Source organism: Sinocyclocheilus rhinocerous, unplaced genomic scaffold (genome assembly GCF_001515625.1).
Source record: "Sinocyclocheilus rhinocerous isolate Xijiao unplaced genomic scaffold, SAMN03320098_v1.1 scaffold901, whole genome shotgun sequence".
NCBI lineage: Eukaryota > Metazoa > Chordata > Actinopteri > Cypriniformes > Cyprinidae > Sinocyclocheilus > Sinocyclocheilus rhinocerous.
In genome coordinates this window covers 245,365-263,228 of record NW_015656008.1, presented here as the reverse complement: position 1 = coordinate 263,228, position 17,864 = coordinate 245,365, and the positions used below count along the sequence as shown (strand labels likewise).

The 17,864-nt window shown below is 38.3% G+C and overlaps 1 protein-coding gene across 1 annotated transcript; it reads right to left on the bottom strand.

Annotated features, from left to right (window-relative positions):
- Nucleotides 1-1,700: 1,700 nt before the first annotated feature.
- Nucleotides 1,701-16,501, bottom strand: LOC107719193 (cysteine-rich motor neuron 1 protein-like). Its single transcript, XM_016526567.1, has 3 exons — nt 15,656-16,501; nt 2,103-2,276; nt 1,701-1,711 (listed from the first exon to the last, which is right to left on the bottom strand). The coding sequence occupies exons 1-3, from the start codon at nt 15,966-15,968 to the stop codon at nt 1,701-1,703; spliced, it is 498 nt and encodes a 165-aa protein (XP_016382053.1). The 5' UTR covers nt 15,969-16,501.
- Between the last annotated feature and the right edge of the window lie 1,363 nt (nt 16,502-17,864).

Sequence of the window (17,864 nt, the reverse complement as noted above, 5' to 3'; positions counted from 1 at the left end):
AACATATATATATATTATATATATATATATATATATATAGAGAGAGAGAGAGAGAGAGCTGTCTGTTTCCCAGCCAGCGAGTCGTCTTCCTGGGGACCGCTATTGATTCAGCCCATATGCGGGCATGGGTTACGCCGGAACGTTCCCTGACAATTCAGTGGCTAGTGATGTCATTCAAACTCAGGACTTCACATCCCCTCAGAGTTTTTTCAGATGATGCTCGGACTTGTGTCAGTCGCTTTTTCTGTGATTCCTCTGGGCCTGCTTCACATGTGGCCCCTCCAATATTGGCTCAAAGCCCATGTACCGTCCCACTCTTGGCGCCTATTTTTATCTCAGGGTAACCCACCGCTGCATCAGAGCTATGGCCCCTTGGAAAACTTCTCGCCTGTTTCAGTCAGGCGTCCAGTTGGAACTGACCTCCAGAAGGAAAGTGGAACTCGGTTTGGGGAGCACTGTACGAGGACAAACTGGAGTTTGGCTCCTGGTCAAACCTGGAGCAACGTTTGTGTTTGGAGGTTATCATTTTGGAGGTTACAGCCCCGTCTACGAGACGCCTCTATGCCCTTAACTGGTCAGTCTTTTCTGACTGGTGTGCAGCAAAGAACAAAGACCCATCCTCCTGTGACATGTCATCCGTGTTAACCTTTCTGCAAGAGCTGTTGGATTAGGGGTGCACCCCTTCCACGCTCAAAGTATATGTGGCAGCCATTGTGGTGAATCATGCTCTCATGGCTGACCAGTCAGTCGACAAAAAACGACCTTGTCGTTAAGTTTCTGAAGGGAGCTCGGAGACTGAATCGTCCTCATACTGTGCTGACCTGGGACTTTTCTGTAGTCCTCAGGGCCCTACGGGGCCCTTCCTTTGAGACGCTCCAGTCGGCTGACTTGCGGCACCTGTAGCTCAAGACCGCCCTTTTGGAATTATCATCGGTAAAGCGAGTAGGTGACCTGCAAGCACTGTCAATCAGTGCTTCATGCCTTGAGTTTGGGCCAAATGACTGTAAAGTTGTCCTCAAACCAAGACACGGCTATGTGCCTAAGGCTTTTTAGGAGCCCTCATTACAGGCGCTCTGGGGTTGGGCTTGCAGAGCGGCTTAGTTTTGCATTTGCTTATAGCACGGCGCTATTGGATGCGTTCCCCATAAGCGTGTAAACGCAACGGGAGAGACTATTTGATAGGGAATGCTCTGGCTACTAGCATAACCTCGGTTCCCTGAGATAAGTGAACAAGCGTTGCATAAGCTGCTGTGCTGTAAGACTGTATGCGAGTTGATGGCTGTCACTGACAGTCGAAAGATTCTGACGAATGGCGCTCTGAGCTGACTTATATCAGTCGGCACCTCCCCTTTTGGCGCCATTTGTTCGTGCAGTTATATGAATGTCAACAAATCAGGCTTCAGTATCAGAGTAAACAGGAATTTGCCCGTAAGCGTGTTAAACGCAACACTCGTTCCATTATCTCAGGGAACCGAGGTTACGTTACTAACCGGAACGATCTGTCACAAAAAAAAAGGCAAAACTTTATCGTGAAACAAGTATTTGTTTGGGGTTATTACTTAAGGTGAAGTTTGAACTAGGACACAACAATAGCTTGGGAAATAACCTACTGCACATTTGCACAAAAAAAGGAAACTGCATTGACTGTTGCTGACATTCCCAGTTTTATTAATATGCATTAATTTAAATTAGTTCACAGGTTAAATCATCCCTTCAATGATGCCAAAAATTAACACTTAGATTGATTATTTTTGGATTCTCTCAAAACTAAGGAGGAAGCTTATTAGCAAAGCTAATTATAGATAATTAAGAAGAATGAATGGCAGAAGAACACATAAAATTTGTGATATATTTAATAATATGCAAGTTTTACTTTGTAACAATTGCACAGGGACTCATTATAAAACCTGTTTTCAAGTATGCTCACAAAATCAAGCTATCGAAAGTTCAAACATATTTTAAAGATGAAACCCATCAAGGACGCATTAAACAACATGATGACATTATGACTACTGCAGAAAGATATGCGCATGCAGGTACAATTTTTACGCTAGAAGTAGACAGAGAGAGAAAAATAATAAGAATGGAGAAATAAGAGGTACCTTCAATCTTCTGCAGGGCTGTCAGACAGGCTTCCTGGCTAGCGAACTCAAATGGGTTGTTGCATGTTCGTACACTTTCACATTCACACTTCCCATCAATTATGTTACAGCCCGTAACCAGGTTTTCATTGCATGGCTCAAAGCCCAAGAGCTGGTCGTCATCCCAGTTTTCATCTGAGCGAAAATGAAAGAGACACATATCAATGAAGACGCCACAGAAACAGAAATTCATAATAATAAATTACCAGATCAAACACAGTAACCAGATTTTAAAATTCAGAATCATCCCGATACATTTTCACAGTATCATTAAAACTGCGGGTTACTGAATGCTAAAGAGGAGCACATGGACAATTACATGTGCTTTTGAGGTTCAAGGGGAATCGTAGAACTCGGAAATAAGAGAGAAATGTAGTCTTGTTATAAAGGATTATGCAGTTCCTATGTTCCTAGCCTCTCACGACTTACACGATAGATAAATGGTGGCAGAGAGCAGCACATTTTCAAAATAAGAATGACCCCGACCCTAAAGATGCTTCTATCTGCCAGCAACATTATGAAGTCTTATTTGCAGTGCAAACACACATTGCTGATACAAGCACTGGTATTTCAGCCCACTGTGTGTTCACCTTATCGGCGCACACACATGTTTGTGTGCTTAGGATGGATGAATACACTCAAGATGGGTGCATACCAGGGCTAGCTGATATATTGAATATTTATAAAAAAAATTATAATCATTTAATAAAACTATATATACAGTGGGTACGGAAAGTATTCAGACCCCCTTAAATTTTTCACTCTTTGTTATATTGCAGCCATTTGCTAAAATCATATATTAGAATGATTTCTGAAGGATCATCTGACACTGAAGACTGGAGTAATGGCTGTAAGGAATAAATTATATTTTAAAGTGTAATATAAAATATAATATAATATTTATATAATATATTATTATATATTATAATGTATAATATTTTAAATATTATTTATTTAATTATCTATATATATAAACAATTTTAAATATTTAAATGTGATAAATAATTTAAATTAATACTTATACATAAAAAACACTATGCTAATTATTTTATTACATTTCTTAAGGCCATTAATTTTCTATGCCAGACCTCAGTAACATAAATGACAACTGAGTTGCATTTCAATGAATCAGTCCAAAACACTGATTTATTTCCATATACATCCACCACCCCTAGTGCATACTAAGCACCAGCGTATGCATGCAGATGCATTTGCATCTGCATGCATGTAATTTGTGTCTTTTGGTCTCTGAGGAATGCTGCCTGCTTGCCAATAAATAACGGGCCTTGCGCATCTATGAGCAATTTGGCTGTTGAGTCAGAACCGTTTCTGCAGAAACCTGCCTCGTACTGCAGAGCAACCTACAATTTGATTTAGCAAAAATGAGACTACATAATCTACAAAATGACTTTGTTTTGAATCCATAACTTCTCAGCCCCTGGGTGTGTCACTTTAAATACACTGTGGATAAACAAGTCATGGAAAAACACTCCTCTCACTCACCCCGTGTCTGTTTGTTGTAGGGTCAGTCGTGTTTAGCTACTGCTGCATAGCTGCACACTTGTGACTTAGTGTTTTGGTCATCTGGATATGATGGGTGTGATTACAGCTGTACGGCACAACACCCATACCATGGGCTGAAAGAACACAAGCCTATCACTATGCCTGTCTATAGGGGACTGTGAGTATGTGCTAGCTTGTGATCTCCTAACAATCAAGGACTGGAAGCTGATGTTCCAAAGCCCCTGCGCTTGTTGTTTTCACCAAAGCCACAGGGGTGAAGTCCCCAAATAGCTGCTGTCACAGCCCCTGGGTGTGTCACTTTAAATACACTGTGGATAAACAAGTCATGGAAAAACACTCCTCTCACTCACCCCGTGTCTGTTTGTTGTAGGGTCAGTCGTGTTTAGCTACTGCTGCATAGCTGCACACTTGTGACTTAGTGTTTTGGTCATCTGGATATGATGGGTGTGATTACAGCTGTACGGCACAACACCCATACCATGGGCTGAAAGAACACAAGCCTATCACTATGCCTGTCTATAGGGGACTGTGAGTATGTGCTAGCTTGTGATCTCCTAACAATCAAGGACTGGAAGCTGATGTTCCAAAGCCCCTGCGCTTGTTGTTTTCACCAAAGCCACAGGGGTGAAGTCCCCAAATAGCTGCTGTCAACAGCTGATTCTTCAGTAACTAAGCATGGCTCTCCAGACCAGCTCTGGGTCGTTTAGCTGGGCGTGGAGGGTTGAGTCTCCTGCTAAATGAGAAACACGTCGCGGCGGTCTGAACCACACACCGGGTTTGAGCCTGGCGTGCTCACAGACAGCATCGCCTTGAAGACCTCCTGGGAAGTTCCCACTTACGAGTTCAGAAATCATAATTACGACGTGATGTGCATTCAAGTGATTTCAGTCAGAGAAAAACTAACACACTCATATTTCTTTCTCTTTTTTACTGTCTGAGAAACACAATGTTTTTAGTGCTAATGCAACAAAATGAAGTGCAAATATGCATAATATATGTAATTGATGGGTTAACTATGTATTTTATCATTCTTGTGCTGCCATGCACAATGATGTTGAGAAATGCCAAGCCAAGTCAGCCCATAAACTAGCTACATGAGCAGTATTTAGCATTATTCAGTACGCAAAATGCATACTACAGATGCCAATCAATTAAAATGTTAATCACATTAATTACATGATATGCTCATTAATTAATCAAATTAAATCATAGTATTTACTAAGAAAAGCCCACAAATGAAGATAATTAAAAGTTACTATTGTGGCGGATGAGCAAATCATTAAACAGACATTACAACAATAGTGTTTGTTGTATTTCCATAATAAATGTAAGCTTATCACTGATGTTTTAATTTTAAAGAAGATTCAGCTTTTTAAAAACGCCATTTGAGGCTTCAGTTTTTCCATGCACGACCAAAGATGTGGTCTGGTGTTTTTTCTATATTCAATCATTTTAATATAATTAATTACACAGTCAGTTATTATGCTAAGTTGATAGACCTACAATGTAATTATAGAACAAAGATTGACAATTACAACTTCAATCATGACTAATTTGCCCCTATCATAAGTCTTTAATTGACACAACCCCAAGACTCAACAAAGAAAATCTGAGCTCAATAAAACATAGTTTCCCACTGGAAATTACAACATTGTGGAGGCGTCAATGTATGTTTTGAAAATACAATCAGTCGGACACAACTTTACAGCAGGATTACTATACTGTAGTCACAAATCTAAAACTGTAAGAACCATCTTAGAGACTTTACATTCACTAAAACCAGACAAAAAACCCTTTAGGTCGTGATGTAATGGAAGTAGGGATGTAACGATTCACTCAACTCACGATTCGATTCACGATTCGATTCTCGTTTTTTTTTTTTTTTACAAAATTAGATTTAAGACAAATTATAAATTAAATGTGTCCTTTTGTTATTGCTTGGACAAAATGCTGCACATTTCTTTGTGAAATTGAAATATAACTATAATAATATACTAATATAGCACTTGCATAGTATTGCTCTTTTGTTGGTTTTGATTGCTTCTATTGTACTCATTTGTAAGTCGCTTTGTATTAAAACGTCTGCTAAATGACAACATTTAAATATAATGTAAATGTAAATAACAAAACTAAATTAAAATTTTATGAGCACACCTCGCTTTTCAGACCGATGAGCTTTGTAAAAATCGATGCGTTTCAGAAAGGCGGGGCATAGAGGAGATGCGATGCAACGCAATGCGTAAAAAGACAGTATAAGTCATTATAATTCGTAATTATGTCCCCACTGGATGCAACGAATGCCTCGTTTATAATGGGTTTTAATGTTTTTGTGTGGTCGCTCCGGCCGGACAGGGCATCACAATGTGGTAAGGGGCGTAACATTTCCGTCACACGCTTGAGGTATTCGGCCAATCACAACGCATTGGATAGCTGGCCAATCAGAGCACACCTCACTTTTCAGACTGATGAGCTTTGTAAAAATCGACGCGTTTCAGAAAGGCGGGGCATAGAGGAGAAACAATAATGTTCAGTATGTGGAAAATAATGTGTTTTTTGAACCTTAAACCGCATAAACACATTTCATTACAGCAAATACACAAAATAATGTTCTTTTTAGCAGCATCATATGACCCCTTTAAGCAGACTAAAATGGTTGGTGAAGACCGACAAATACAATATGTCACAAGAGAGAAGTCTGTCGTTTCACTGGAAGGATGAGTTGTGATATTTTGATTAACTTACGAGCTCCAAAAAATTAAACATTAAGAAAATAGACGGTGAATTTCCACTTCATGCCAACTTTAAAATATTTTCACACTCTGAAGCATGCGACAGATTAATGTGGTCAGAGATGTGTTATAACAATAACAGTTTTAGAAAGTGTGACTGCGCTTATTACATTATCTTAGGAATTCCATTCAACTCAGTATTTGTATTAAAACCTCGTACTGAGAGAAAACACCATCCTCTCACATGATCTAATATAGAATGTATGGTAGACGAAGAGGCGGCTAAAACAACCTCACAAAAAAGCTTATTACAAAAACTGAAGGGATAAAATGAGCCTACATTCAACACAGCGGTTCTTCATAAACAAACAGTGAAAAGTGTTGTTTTGCTGATATCAAGGTATGAAATCAAATCGCTGCTCGTCCTCTACTAGCTGATACATGGCCTTCCTGCTGTACTTTGCAGTGGCACCTGGTTGTTATCAAGGCAGGAGTCCTTCCTGAAGCAAGAGATGCTTGCTAATTTGCAACCAAACCAATTAATTATTCTGTCGGAAAAAGACAGCATTATTAACGCTCAAGTCGTTAAATGCTACTCTGCGACTAATACAAGAAACCGAAGACAGGAAAACAAATATGCTCATAATAAATCAGAAAAGCTATTAATACTTCAAATCTGGCAATAAAGTCAACATTGCATCAGAATTAAAGGATAGTATGATAACAGCGCTGCTTTACCACACATACTCACGACCGGAAGGAGCGGAAGTAGTTGACTGTGGCATAATAAAAGCCGTGTGTCATGCTCGTTCAGCGGCCTCGTTTCGCTTCGACGGCTTTCAGCCTCACCCTGCTTCATTCTACTACGTTAATAAATCATTAGCTCATCCATGAACATGATTTCTGCCCGAGTCCCGTCGGATTGCATCAGCTGTGGGGATGAAGACGACAACTCCCATGATTCCACACTCAGTCACGGCGTCATCAAACTACGCCTTTGTTTCGGTTGTTTGTTTTGAATACGCGCCCTCTAGCGGCGAAAACTTACATACTGTGCCTTTAAGTATTTATTTAATATGTATTCCTGGTGTTATTGTGGACGATTCATCAGCATACTTAAAAAAAAAAGGCAAAAAATACTGAAATTTATTAGAAGACACTAAAATAATGTCTAACAAATTATATATTATTTCATAATATAAAATAAATGTATAAATAAAAGTAAAATGTAGGCCATTCATTCTACTGGATAATGGGAAACAACAAGTAAAAATAGGCAACAAACTCTCAATTTTACATGTTGGCAAATTGGTGGCTAATGAATTCGTACAATCTCGTACATTTTTTTATAATTTTTTTGTAATGATATGCTTACACCCCAATAATGGTTCGATTTAGCGTGGGATTATGAAATTGATTTTATGCTTACATTCTTTTCTCAAATTTTCGGACGAGTCACATTGTACGAATTCATAACAAATTGCCACCATGTAAAATAACTACGTTTTCTCATGAGATTGGGCTGAAATAGTTATTAGGTTTAGAGCTGACTCTATTTGGATACGTAATGCCCACTTTCACAATCCAGTGAATTCCTGCTCCTTTTTTCCTCATTGAATATCCCAGTTCACTCAGAAATATGTTACATTATAGAAGTAAATGGGCTGCAAAGCCAATTCAGAGTTGACTTCAGCAATAGAGGAGGTTTTTTTTTTTTTTGCAAAAATGACTAAAATCGGTCCTCTGTTCATTGTTCAGACACGAACCCCCTTGTGACACCAACTCTTCAGCCTCTGAATTATAACCCTGAAATGTCCCGCCGGCCCCTATGCAGCACCCCCTGAGGACACTTATGGCGCTTTTCCACTGATCCTTTGCTGGCTGTGCTGATTTAAATCTAGCGGTCCTTTTTTTCTTTTTCTTTTGTGTTTGTGTCGCAAGTTCAGTGACGCAGGTAGTGACGATTCTCTCCGGCCAATCCGTGATCAGCAGTTTACACGTCACGTTTTGGTAACGGTACGGTTCACTTGGAACCCCAACCGAGGTGGTACTAAAAAAAGTACCAGGTACCAGGTACTGTACCCAGTGGAAAACCCCCAAAAAGTGAACCGTACCGAGCTGTACCATGCAGTGGAAAAGCGCCATTAGTACTCTGAGGAGCAGAAGAGAGACTTAGGGGAAGTCTGTGACAGGGAGGCTGCCGAGCGGGGGTACATATTTCCGCTTGTCTTCCTTGACTACACCAGACATGCGGTTTCTCTCAACAAATTTCAGCCTGCTTGCGCCGTCCCTTTTTGTGAAAAAGAAGAAAAACATGGCAAAGACATGCACTGGCAGCAATGCTCTGCTTTGAAGAAATATTTCAAACAAAAATTTTGTCACCGTTTACTCACCCTCACCACGTTATTCCAAACGCTCATAATACAAAGTTTCAGACATCATTTAGAATAATACAAGCTACAACAGGGAGGGATTAAGGAAAAGTGAAAGCATAAAGGACTTTTATTCCACAAAGAATAGGGACTAAAGCTTCAAAATAGTCACCTGATTTAGATCTCTAGTAGTTCCATCAAAAATTCCATCATAATTTACTCACCCTCACCACGTTACTCCAAACCTGTATTACTGTTCTGGTCTTTTATTCCATGCAATTACAAAGAATGGGGACTACAGCTTCAAAATGGCCACCTGATCCAGATATTGAGTTTCTTCAATTCACTGAGTCAATGATCCGTCAGTTAATAGCTCACTGGAGGGGAAGAATATAAATAAATAATGACTACAATTTCAGTCTGTTTTTCAGAAAACTTGGAATATAGCACACATTTCATGTGAAACATTATTATGACATATTTAGTGCTTTTGCATCCTTTTTGAGGCTTGGAAGCTCCAATTGTTGCAAAAGCAACTGGTTCATTCTTCAGAATATCTCCTTTTGGGTTTAGCAGATGAAACATGGAGAAGGTTTGGAACATCATGAAGAAGGAACCACGCAGAAGATCCTAGCAATGTAATAGCAACACCCTGACAACCATCCTAGCATAATTAATACAACCTTTGCAGGTCACCACCACCCTTATATTCTTTAAAAAAATGTATTTATTCTGCAAATTCTAAGTACACCTGCTAGCAGTGTTAGGGGAAATTACTTTTAAAAGTAATGCATTATACTCCATAAAAAGTAACTAATTGTGTTACTTAGTTACTTTTTATGGAAAGTAGGGAGCGTCTCATTCAGCTCGTCTGCTGTTTCATGCAGATATTTTTATTTATAGTTTCACAAAACTGAAGTCAAACCATTGTTTTTGCTTTAAATTTCGAAATTATACAATCTAATTTAGTCGTGAATCGAATCGAATCGTGAAATCAAAACCGTGAATCGAATCGAATCGAATCGTGAGGTGAGTAAATCGTTACATCCCTAATGGAAAGTAATGCATTACATTACTTTTGTGTTACTTTCTGTCATCTGGGCTGGGCTTGCTTATTTATTTTTAATAACAAAACTCCGCCTGCAAGTGAGGAAAAATTTATAAAAAAATCTATATTAGGAATCTTTAAGATCACTTACAACAGAACAGCAATGCATTTTATGGACGACCGTTTAGTGAACCTAGGAGACGAGGTAATTCTGACTTTGGAGGTAATCTGTTACACCAAATACACAAAATAATGATCTTTAAAAAAGCATCATATGACCCCTTTAAAATGATTGGAACTGTTCCTATCCCTCTAACTTGGATTACCTTCTTAGTTTACTTGTATCATGAATTGTATTATGTTTCCCCAAAAATCACATAACCTTTATTTAGATGGGTCATTTAGCGTTTTGGCAGAGGAATGCCTTAGACAAAAAGCACTCCGTCTGACAGTGATTACGGCCAATGTGGAGCTGCTTTGTTAGCAGACAGAGTCCAGGGTTTGTATGGATGACATTAATAAGGGCAGGCACGCTTCATTCTCCAGGTGTTCTCTGCAAACAGATTGTGTATAATCAAGTTCCATTCTTCCCAGTCTGAAGTCATTTAAATTATAAAGACCACTGCTTTTCTCTTAGTCAGGAAGATTATGATTTGAGCCCGGTGCTGTATTAAAACTGTCAAGCTCAGGGCTCCAATTCCAGATGGGTGGACAAGGTGAAGCTTCAGTAAATATATTGCCCGCATAAATCGTCAGCTCGAGTATGTCAAAAATTTCAACCATGCATGTTGTCATGGAGAAGGATGTCAACTGCACAGATTAATAAATGATTTTCTTACAGCACAACAGAACTAGATCAAGGTAAATGTAATTTCCAATGTTAAAAACAAACAAACAAAACAAAAACTAAAAAAACTAAAGCTAAAAGTAAATATGTAGGCACACAGTTATGTAAAAATTCTACAAACAAATTGTACACACATTTTAAATAAACATATTATAACATACAATATGACAGATGGATACATATTTCTATTTAAAACTGCTATAGAACCAACTATGTTATCTGAATAAGTAAAAAAAGTGATAATGAAAAAAAAAAAAATTTTTTTCCCATGTTCAAGATTTAGTGTTTGAGGTCTGAAATAGAGTTTACTGTGCATTTCAAATGTCATGCTTTTTTCAAGAAGAAAAAAAAAATAATAATAAACAAATTAACAGAGTGCTCTTAAAGGGATAGTTCACCCAATAATGAAAATTCTGTCATCATTTCCTTCCCCCATATCGTTCCAAACCTGTATGACCTTCTCCTTCTTTTATTTATGCATTTATTTATTTTTAATTTTATTTATTTATTTTCTAAACATGAAAGAAGGCATTTTGAAGAACAATTGTGGACAAAAAAAAAGTTGTTTTGAAGAAGAAAGTAAGTCATACAGTTTAAAAATGACACAAGGTTGAGTAAATGATGACAGTATTTCCATTATGAATTTTTTATGAAGCCACTCAATGGAAGACCTAGTATGGAGCCAGAAATCAACATCTAAGTTGAACTTGAGGCATCTGGAAATGTATATACAGTATATATATATATAAAATTTCCAGAGGCCTCAAGTTCAACTTAGATGTTGATTTCTGGCTCCATACTAGGTCTTCCATTGAGTGGCTTCATAAAAAATTCATAACATATATATATATTATATTGACACCACATTTTTAAAAATGTATTAATTGGTGCACGATGATATTGGAGATTTGATAAATCCTTAAAGGGATAGTGGAAACAGTAAAACAAAAACAATCAATGTGTTTCATAGATTTTAGACATTTGCAGTTTGGAATGTCTCTTGAAAAATAGTTTGATGATAAGTATAACAGTGGATGTAAAACACTAGGACTGCACCTGAACTGATGCAATTGACACAGTTTGAGCTGTGTGTAAAGGTCCTTTCTTGTTAAGATAAGGCCTAAAGTTACTCCCAAGTACAGCCAGCTTCACTCAGGGACCTCTGACTGCTTTCTCTGAATAGAGAGGCAAGACATCATACATCACTTCCCAGGGAAAGCTCACCTGGAAGGTCCTGACACTAAACCCCCTGGGTGTTCTATGTGATGTGCTTGCTAAGCCCATCTCCAGAGAAGCCCGCGGGGCATTTCAAGACCATCATCTCAAATGTATGTGTTCACTGTAAACAGCCTGTCCAAAGTAATCTCATGCTTTGGAATGCACAGGAATGTATGGACTTGGATGTGAAGTGTACAGTCAGTTCGAACAGAAAAATGCTTTTGTTGTTTCTCCTCCACCCCTGTGGATTGTGGCGCTCAATTTAAAGGAACAGTTCATCTGAAAATGAAAATTCTGTCATTATTTATGAATGTATTTATTTCTCCCGTGAAACAAAAGTAATTCTTATATAACTTATATTAAGTATATTAACATATATAATATATATATATAACTTATATTAAGTATATAACAACTTCAATTTTTGTCTATTCAGCTTCAGAAAACCGATATGAGCCACTTTACTGGTGCTTTTTGAAGGCTGACAGCCCAGTTGTCAATCACTTTCATTTAATTGAAATCATGGCCAGGATATTCTTCAGAAATTCACCTTTTGTGTTACCCAGAAAAAAAAAAGAAGCAATCCATACAGGTTTGGAATGACATGAGGGTGAATAATGATGACAGAATTTTCATTTTTGGGTGAAATACTCCTTTAAAGGCCAGTACAAATCTTTGACATCTCATGGCAGGCACGGTCTACAGCAGATGTACTTAAGAGACTAATTCACTGTTAAGACCCTCTGAGGTCTTAGTTTGTTAGGAGGTAAGGGTGGAGGTTAGCAGGACATGGCCTATACTGGCATTCGCTGCGCTCTCTCATCTGACTCATTTATCTGACAGCCGTAGCTGTGGCACTCAATGCTGCAGTGTTTTCTTGGCTGAATTACAGCAGATGTCACCCCGGCAGTTACATGTCAAACGGTCGAGACACCTTCAATTTTCATAGCCAGCCATGCTGAAACCTGACCCTGACATTGCAATGCATGTCCTCTGACCAAGTCGGTGTTCCAACTTTGACTAGGCCTAACAAGCGACGGGACTCTTCAGAGAAAAAGTAGACTGATACTGCAAGCATGCAGAAAATGTTGCAGTCTGTTCGAAGTCTGTCTAAATAGCTAATGAGATGACACCATATTCTGGTAGTTGTTTACAAGGTTTATTAGTTTACAAGGTCTGCAAAGTTTCAGTAAAGGTTTATGGCTTTGATTCTTCCTTCAGCAGCAGAAACACAACTTTAAAAATGGTGATAGGTCGAAAAATTGTCTGATATTTGACATTGACATCATTGTGAATATAGAAACGACATCAGTTTTCAAAAATGTTGCATTTTGAGCAACTATTGCAGAATATCTGTTTTTACATTTGTAAACCGTGGGTTTATGTTCTTATTTGCTTATTTACGAGGTCAATAACATTGACTGGACAAATACAGATTTAAACAGGATTGTCCATCTGTGAAATGTCACGTAAATCGGCTCTGGCTGTTCTAAGTCTCCAAAAACTACTACTTGAACAAACAATATAATCTTTTCTTCGCTCCAGTTAACGCGTTTTCCAATTAATTTATCTCAGACGCAGAAACTAAACAGTGAATGAACGTTTATTTGACAGTACAGAGCTCATGAATATTTAATCAGCTAGGCAATGCCAATGACACGAAACAACTTGCTTCTACCACCGTATGGTTCTACCCCTAAAAACACAATTTCAAACTGAAATGTACATCAGGTTTAAAAAGAATGTTAAAGGGGTCATATGATGCTATTTAAAGATCATTATTTTGTGTATTTGGTGTAACTGAATATGTTGACATGCTTTAATGTTCAAAAAACACATTATTTTTCAAATACTGTACATTATTGTAGGTCCTCTATGCCCCGCCTCTCTCAAACATGTCGTTTTCAACAAAGTCCCCTCCTTTGACAAGCGCAGTCTGCCCTGGTTGGCCAGCTGACCCAGTGCATTGTGATTGGCCGAACACCACAAGCACTCGTCGGAAATGTAACGCCCCTTACCATAATCACGAGCTTATCGTGACGTAGGTATGTGGGGGCGTGTTAGAACGAGCTGTTTTAGGTAGGCGTGGTTGGTTGACTCTTAACTTTTATAAAGAATATCTCTTTGGATTTGAGACTTTAGTCTTTGCAACTTTACAGATCTTCTTTATGCACCAAGAGCTTGTAACACTCCAAAGAGAAAGGAAAACTTGAAATCGCATCATATGACCCCTTTAAGTACAGTGAGAACCCCCCCTACAGAGAACACCCTGAGGTAAGACAAACGATTGACAGCACCATTAACTGAACCAAGGTGATGTGAGTAAAACGCATCCTGAGAAGCAAAGCCTCATGACTGAAGGTCTTAGCGCACGTCGCTCGTCGGTCCGATGTCAAATATACTGGCTGAGGCGCAAGTGAAGTTGCATAGCAGACATTCCGATGAAAAACCAACAAGCCTCGGCGGAAAGAGCGAGGCTGGCACTACGTCCAAAAACAGCACGGAATCCGTTAGCCATACCCCAAAGAAACGGAAAACCGACATGCTGCAAACACATTAACGAGTTTGCCTCTCTTTCACGCCAAACGACCGTCATGTATGAAGAAATGTGTTATTGTGTACTAGACAGGACCATCACTTTCCTCTCCATAATGGCTTTACAATCACATTACGATATCTAATGAGAGTTGATAATGGTTAATTTCTACTCAAATTAGGTGTAATCGTGACTCTAATGTTCAGGATTTTTTCTTCTCTCAAAGCTAAGCTACCGTACTGTTAACCAGGTTAACATCTTAATGAACAACTCATTGAATCGCTGATTTAGTATTCTTTACACTATTTTATTTTCCTTTCCATATGGACAGATACTGTGGCAAGCCGCTTTAACATTTTTTCCCCCCAAAGCTAACAAGTATCTATTTTATGTTACAAGAAGCCCTACCTATTAAGTAAATACTCCAATAGTGACAAGTAAACATTTTTAGTTTCACTAGTATATAATATCTACTATAATAGCAATAGAGGCAAGTAACAATTTCATTGCTACTGGTAATTGTTTTCTATTGAGTTCTATAGGGATCTGTAGTTAGATATTATTCATATCCATCTAGTGTCCACTGTTGCTGGTTATCAACTTTTTATTACATTTTATTAGTAACTATTAATTAGGTGACAGAACGTTTATTCTAACTGGTTACAATTGGAATACACAGTTGGAATTACATTGTAATCTTACTAGTAAGAATTGTAACTAGTGGGATAAATGTTACTGGTGAGTAATTGGGATATATTCTGGTGTCACACAAATAGGTACTAGCATCTAATAAATAATAACTGGTAAAGCTTGAATGTCTGCTAGGTAACTATAATAGATTATTCTACTACTACTAGTGAATAGAAGAGGTTCATATCTGAACCAAAAATTTCCAGAATTCAGAGATAAATATTTGTTATTTGCCACTATTGCAATATGACTAGCACTAATATGAAATAGCCTAATTTCTAGGTCTTGAATTTAGTTGACTAGATAATGTTTGAATACATATTCTCACATCTAATTAAAATAAGTAAAATAACTAAATGATTAGTTAGCTTTATGAAATAAAGTGTTAAAATGGCCTGCCAGAACATATCAGCTTTGGTTTCCCCAATAAATAAAGACGGAGGCAGAAATTATGTGATTTATTTAATTCCTTTCTCCATCATTAGGCGCGATTAAAGCAATGAACACAGATGACAACTTTTCAAAGAGTAAATGAAATGTGTATACAGACCTTCACAAACTCCAACCTCGTACTGCGTGATGGAGCCGCCGTTTAACGGGGGTCTGATCACGCACCGGAGTCCGCGGTCGCAGGTCCCGTACAGACCGTAAACGCCGCCGCAGCTCTCGTTCTTCTGCTTGGCACAAACCGAGCAGCAGCCGCAGATCCCCAACACCACGGAGCCCATACAGTGCTTGGGCTCCTCGCATTTGGACTTATCACAGGGCAAACAAATGAGCGCCCGACTGTTCTTCGCGATCAACACCACAAGTTGGAAAATCAGCATGCATTTCATAAGAAGATACATCCTGGAGGAGGCCATGAAGGAAAAGTGAAAATATAGATATCCAAACCACCCCCCTGTCCCCCAAACTACAGGATGAGGAACAGATCCTCCAGCCAAACCAACAAATAACAGAAGAAAACAGCGACTCGAGCGCGAGAAATGTTCCGCTCAGAAAGACGCGTTTTCTTGTCAAACAGAATAATATGGCGTTCCTGGCGTCAAACTTTTGTTGCAGAAAGCCAACAAAAAGGCATCCCTTTCAAACGAACGACACCAGAAGAACTATCCCACGCTGTACAACCAGTGCATGGCTTATGCGTCACGATTTCTGCACTGTTCCGTCCAGTTTGTTGAAAACTTTCCTCACGCGTCTCTTCCTTGGAGTCTTTCGTATTGAAGCCTGTCCTGCGCCTATAAAGCCAACGCACGATTTTTTTCAGTAGTTCCCAGTCGGAGTAAACGTGGTCCTGTTATTTTTTTGTTGCCAGCAGAGATTCATTCAGCTGTGTGAATAAATGTTTCCAGCTATCGCGTCCATCTCATGTCTACCGCTTGCGCTCGCTGCTGAGCGTTCGGCTCCCTCACCGTGACCTCATAACGGAACCACTCCCATCTTGCATTACTTTGCTCCATTGGAGTGTTAGTTCGTGAGACACAGGAAATGCTGGTAACACGACACGCTCAAACGCAGGAGTCTGTGGTGAAGGTGCACCACGTGTGGAATGTGGGGCCCGTATAACTTTTAAAGAATCTCGAGTTTGTGTGGCTGCGCACCTTTAGTACGATTTTGTAAAACTGATTGTTATGTCTTGCTTTGCCCATACATTGTTTCCCAAAAACAATGTTTGATTTACATAGTATTTATATTTACACACGATATCAGTGAGACAGCCATGTTAAAACAAATCTTCACATAAACATAAATATGATGTTTTGTCATAAAATATGATCAGAGATCATAATCTGGAGCCAAGGTTTAAAATAATTCTTAATGGTCTTATATTGTGAGTTTTGGACAAACCCAGTGCTATTTTGCCCATTGCAATTTTTGCTACCACAAAAAAAAAAAAGTGCAAAAATGTACCTTCAGGGGTACAACAGCCTGTCCCTGGGGCAGTACCCTCAAATGGATGTTTTTGTACCCTCTTTACCCCTACAGGGTTCAAAATAGTATCATAAGAGTATATATTACTACCTTAAGGGTATAGCCTATTACTACTCTAAGGTACTAATATACAACCTTTAGGGATAAAGAAGGTACAAAGGTGTCCCTTTGAGAGTACTGTCCTATAGACAAGCTGTTGTACCTGTAATGGTACAATTTTTGCACATTTTTGTTTTTCGCCTGGCAGTGTACATGTGTAGTGGCCAGTGAACTCACTCATTGACTCATTGAACACTGGGCAGCTGAATGTACTCTAAGTGTCCAAAAACCTGCACATTTATACCAGAAACAAGCATCAACAATATTATGTAATTAGTTGTTTTTATACATATGGTTAAGTAAACATTTAAAGTCAACATGAACACAAAACATCCTTATATACTTTCATTAATATTACACGTTCCTGGTCATATTGTGAACGATCCATGAGTGTATATTATTCCTAAATTAAAAAAAAAAGAAAGAAGTTTTTCATCATAATCTTTCAGCAAAATATAATAGCTTGCTCTTTCTCAGTAAACACTTTTTTTCTTTTGTAAATGTTTAAATGTTAAAACGTTAATGTTTATTTTAAAATATAAAACTGAATCTTAATGCTTAAAAAAAGCATTAAACACACCAATCTTACACTACTTTTTTAAGGCAATAAAGTAAAATACTTTAGATTTATTTTTGATCAACTCTGTATTCTTCTACATTTTTTAATTCAGCCTCAAACAGAAATTACAGTCATCTTTTATATTATGATGTATGTCCAAGTGAAACAG

Excerpts from the sequence above, each read along its gene's own strand:
- LOC107719193 (XM_016526567.1), bottom strand. The coding sequence starts at position 15,968 with ATGGCCTCCTCCAGGATGTATCTTCTTATGAAATGCATGCTGATTTTC. Across the intron at positions 2,277-15,655 it reads CGAGGTTGGAGTTTGTGAAG|ATGAAAACTGGGATGACGAC; the intron begins GTCTGTATACAC and ends ATTTTCGCTCAG.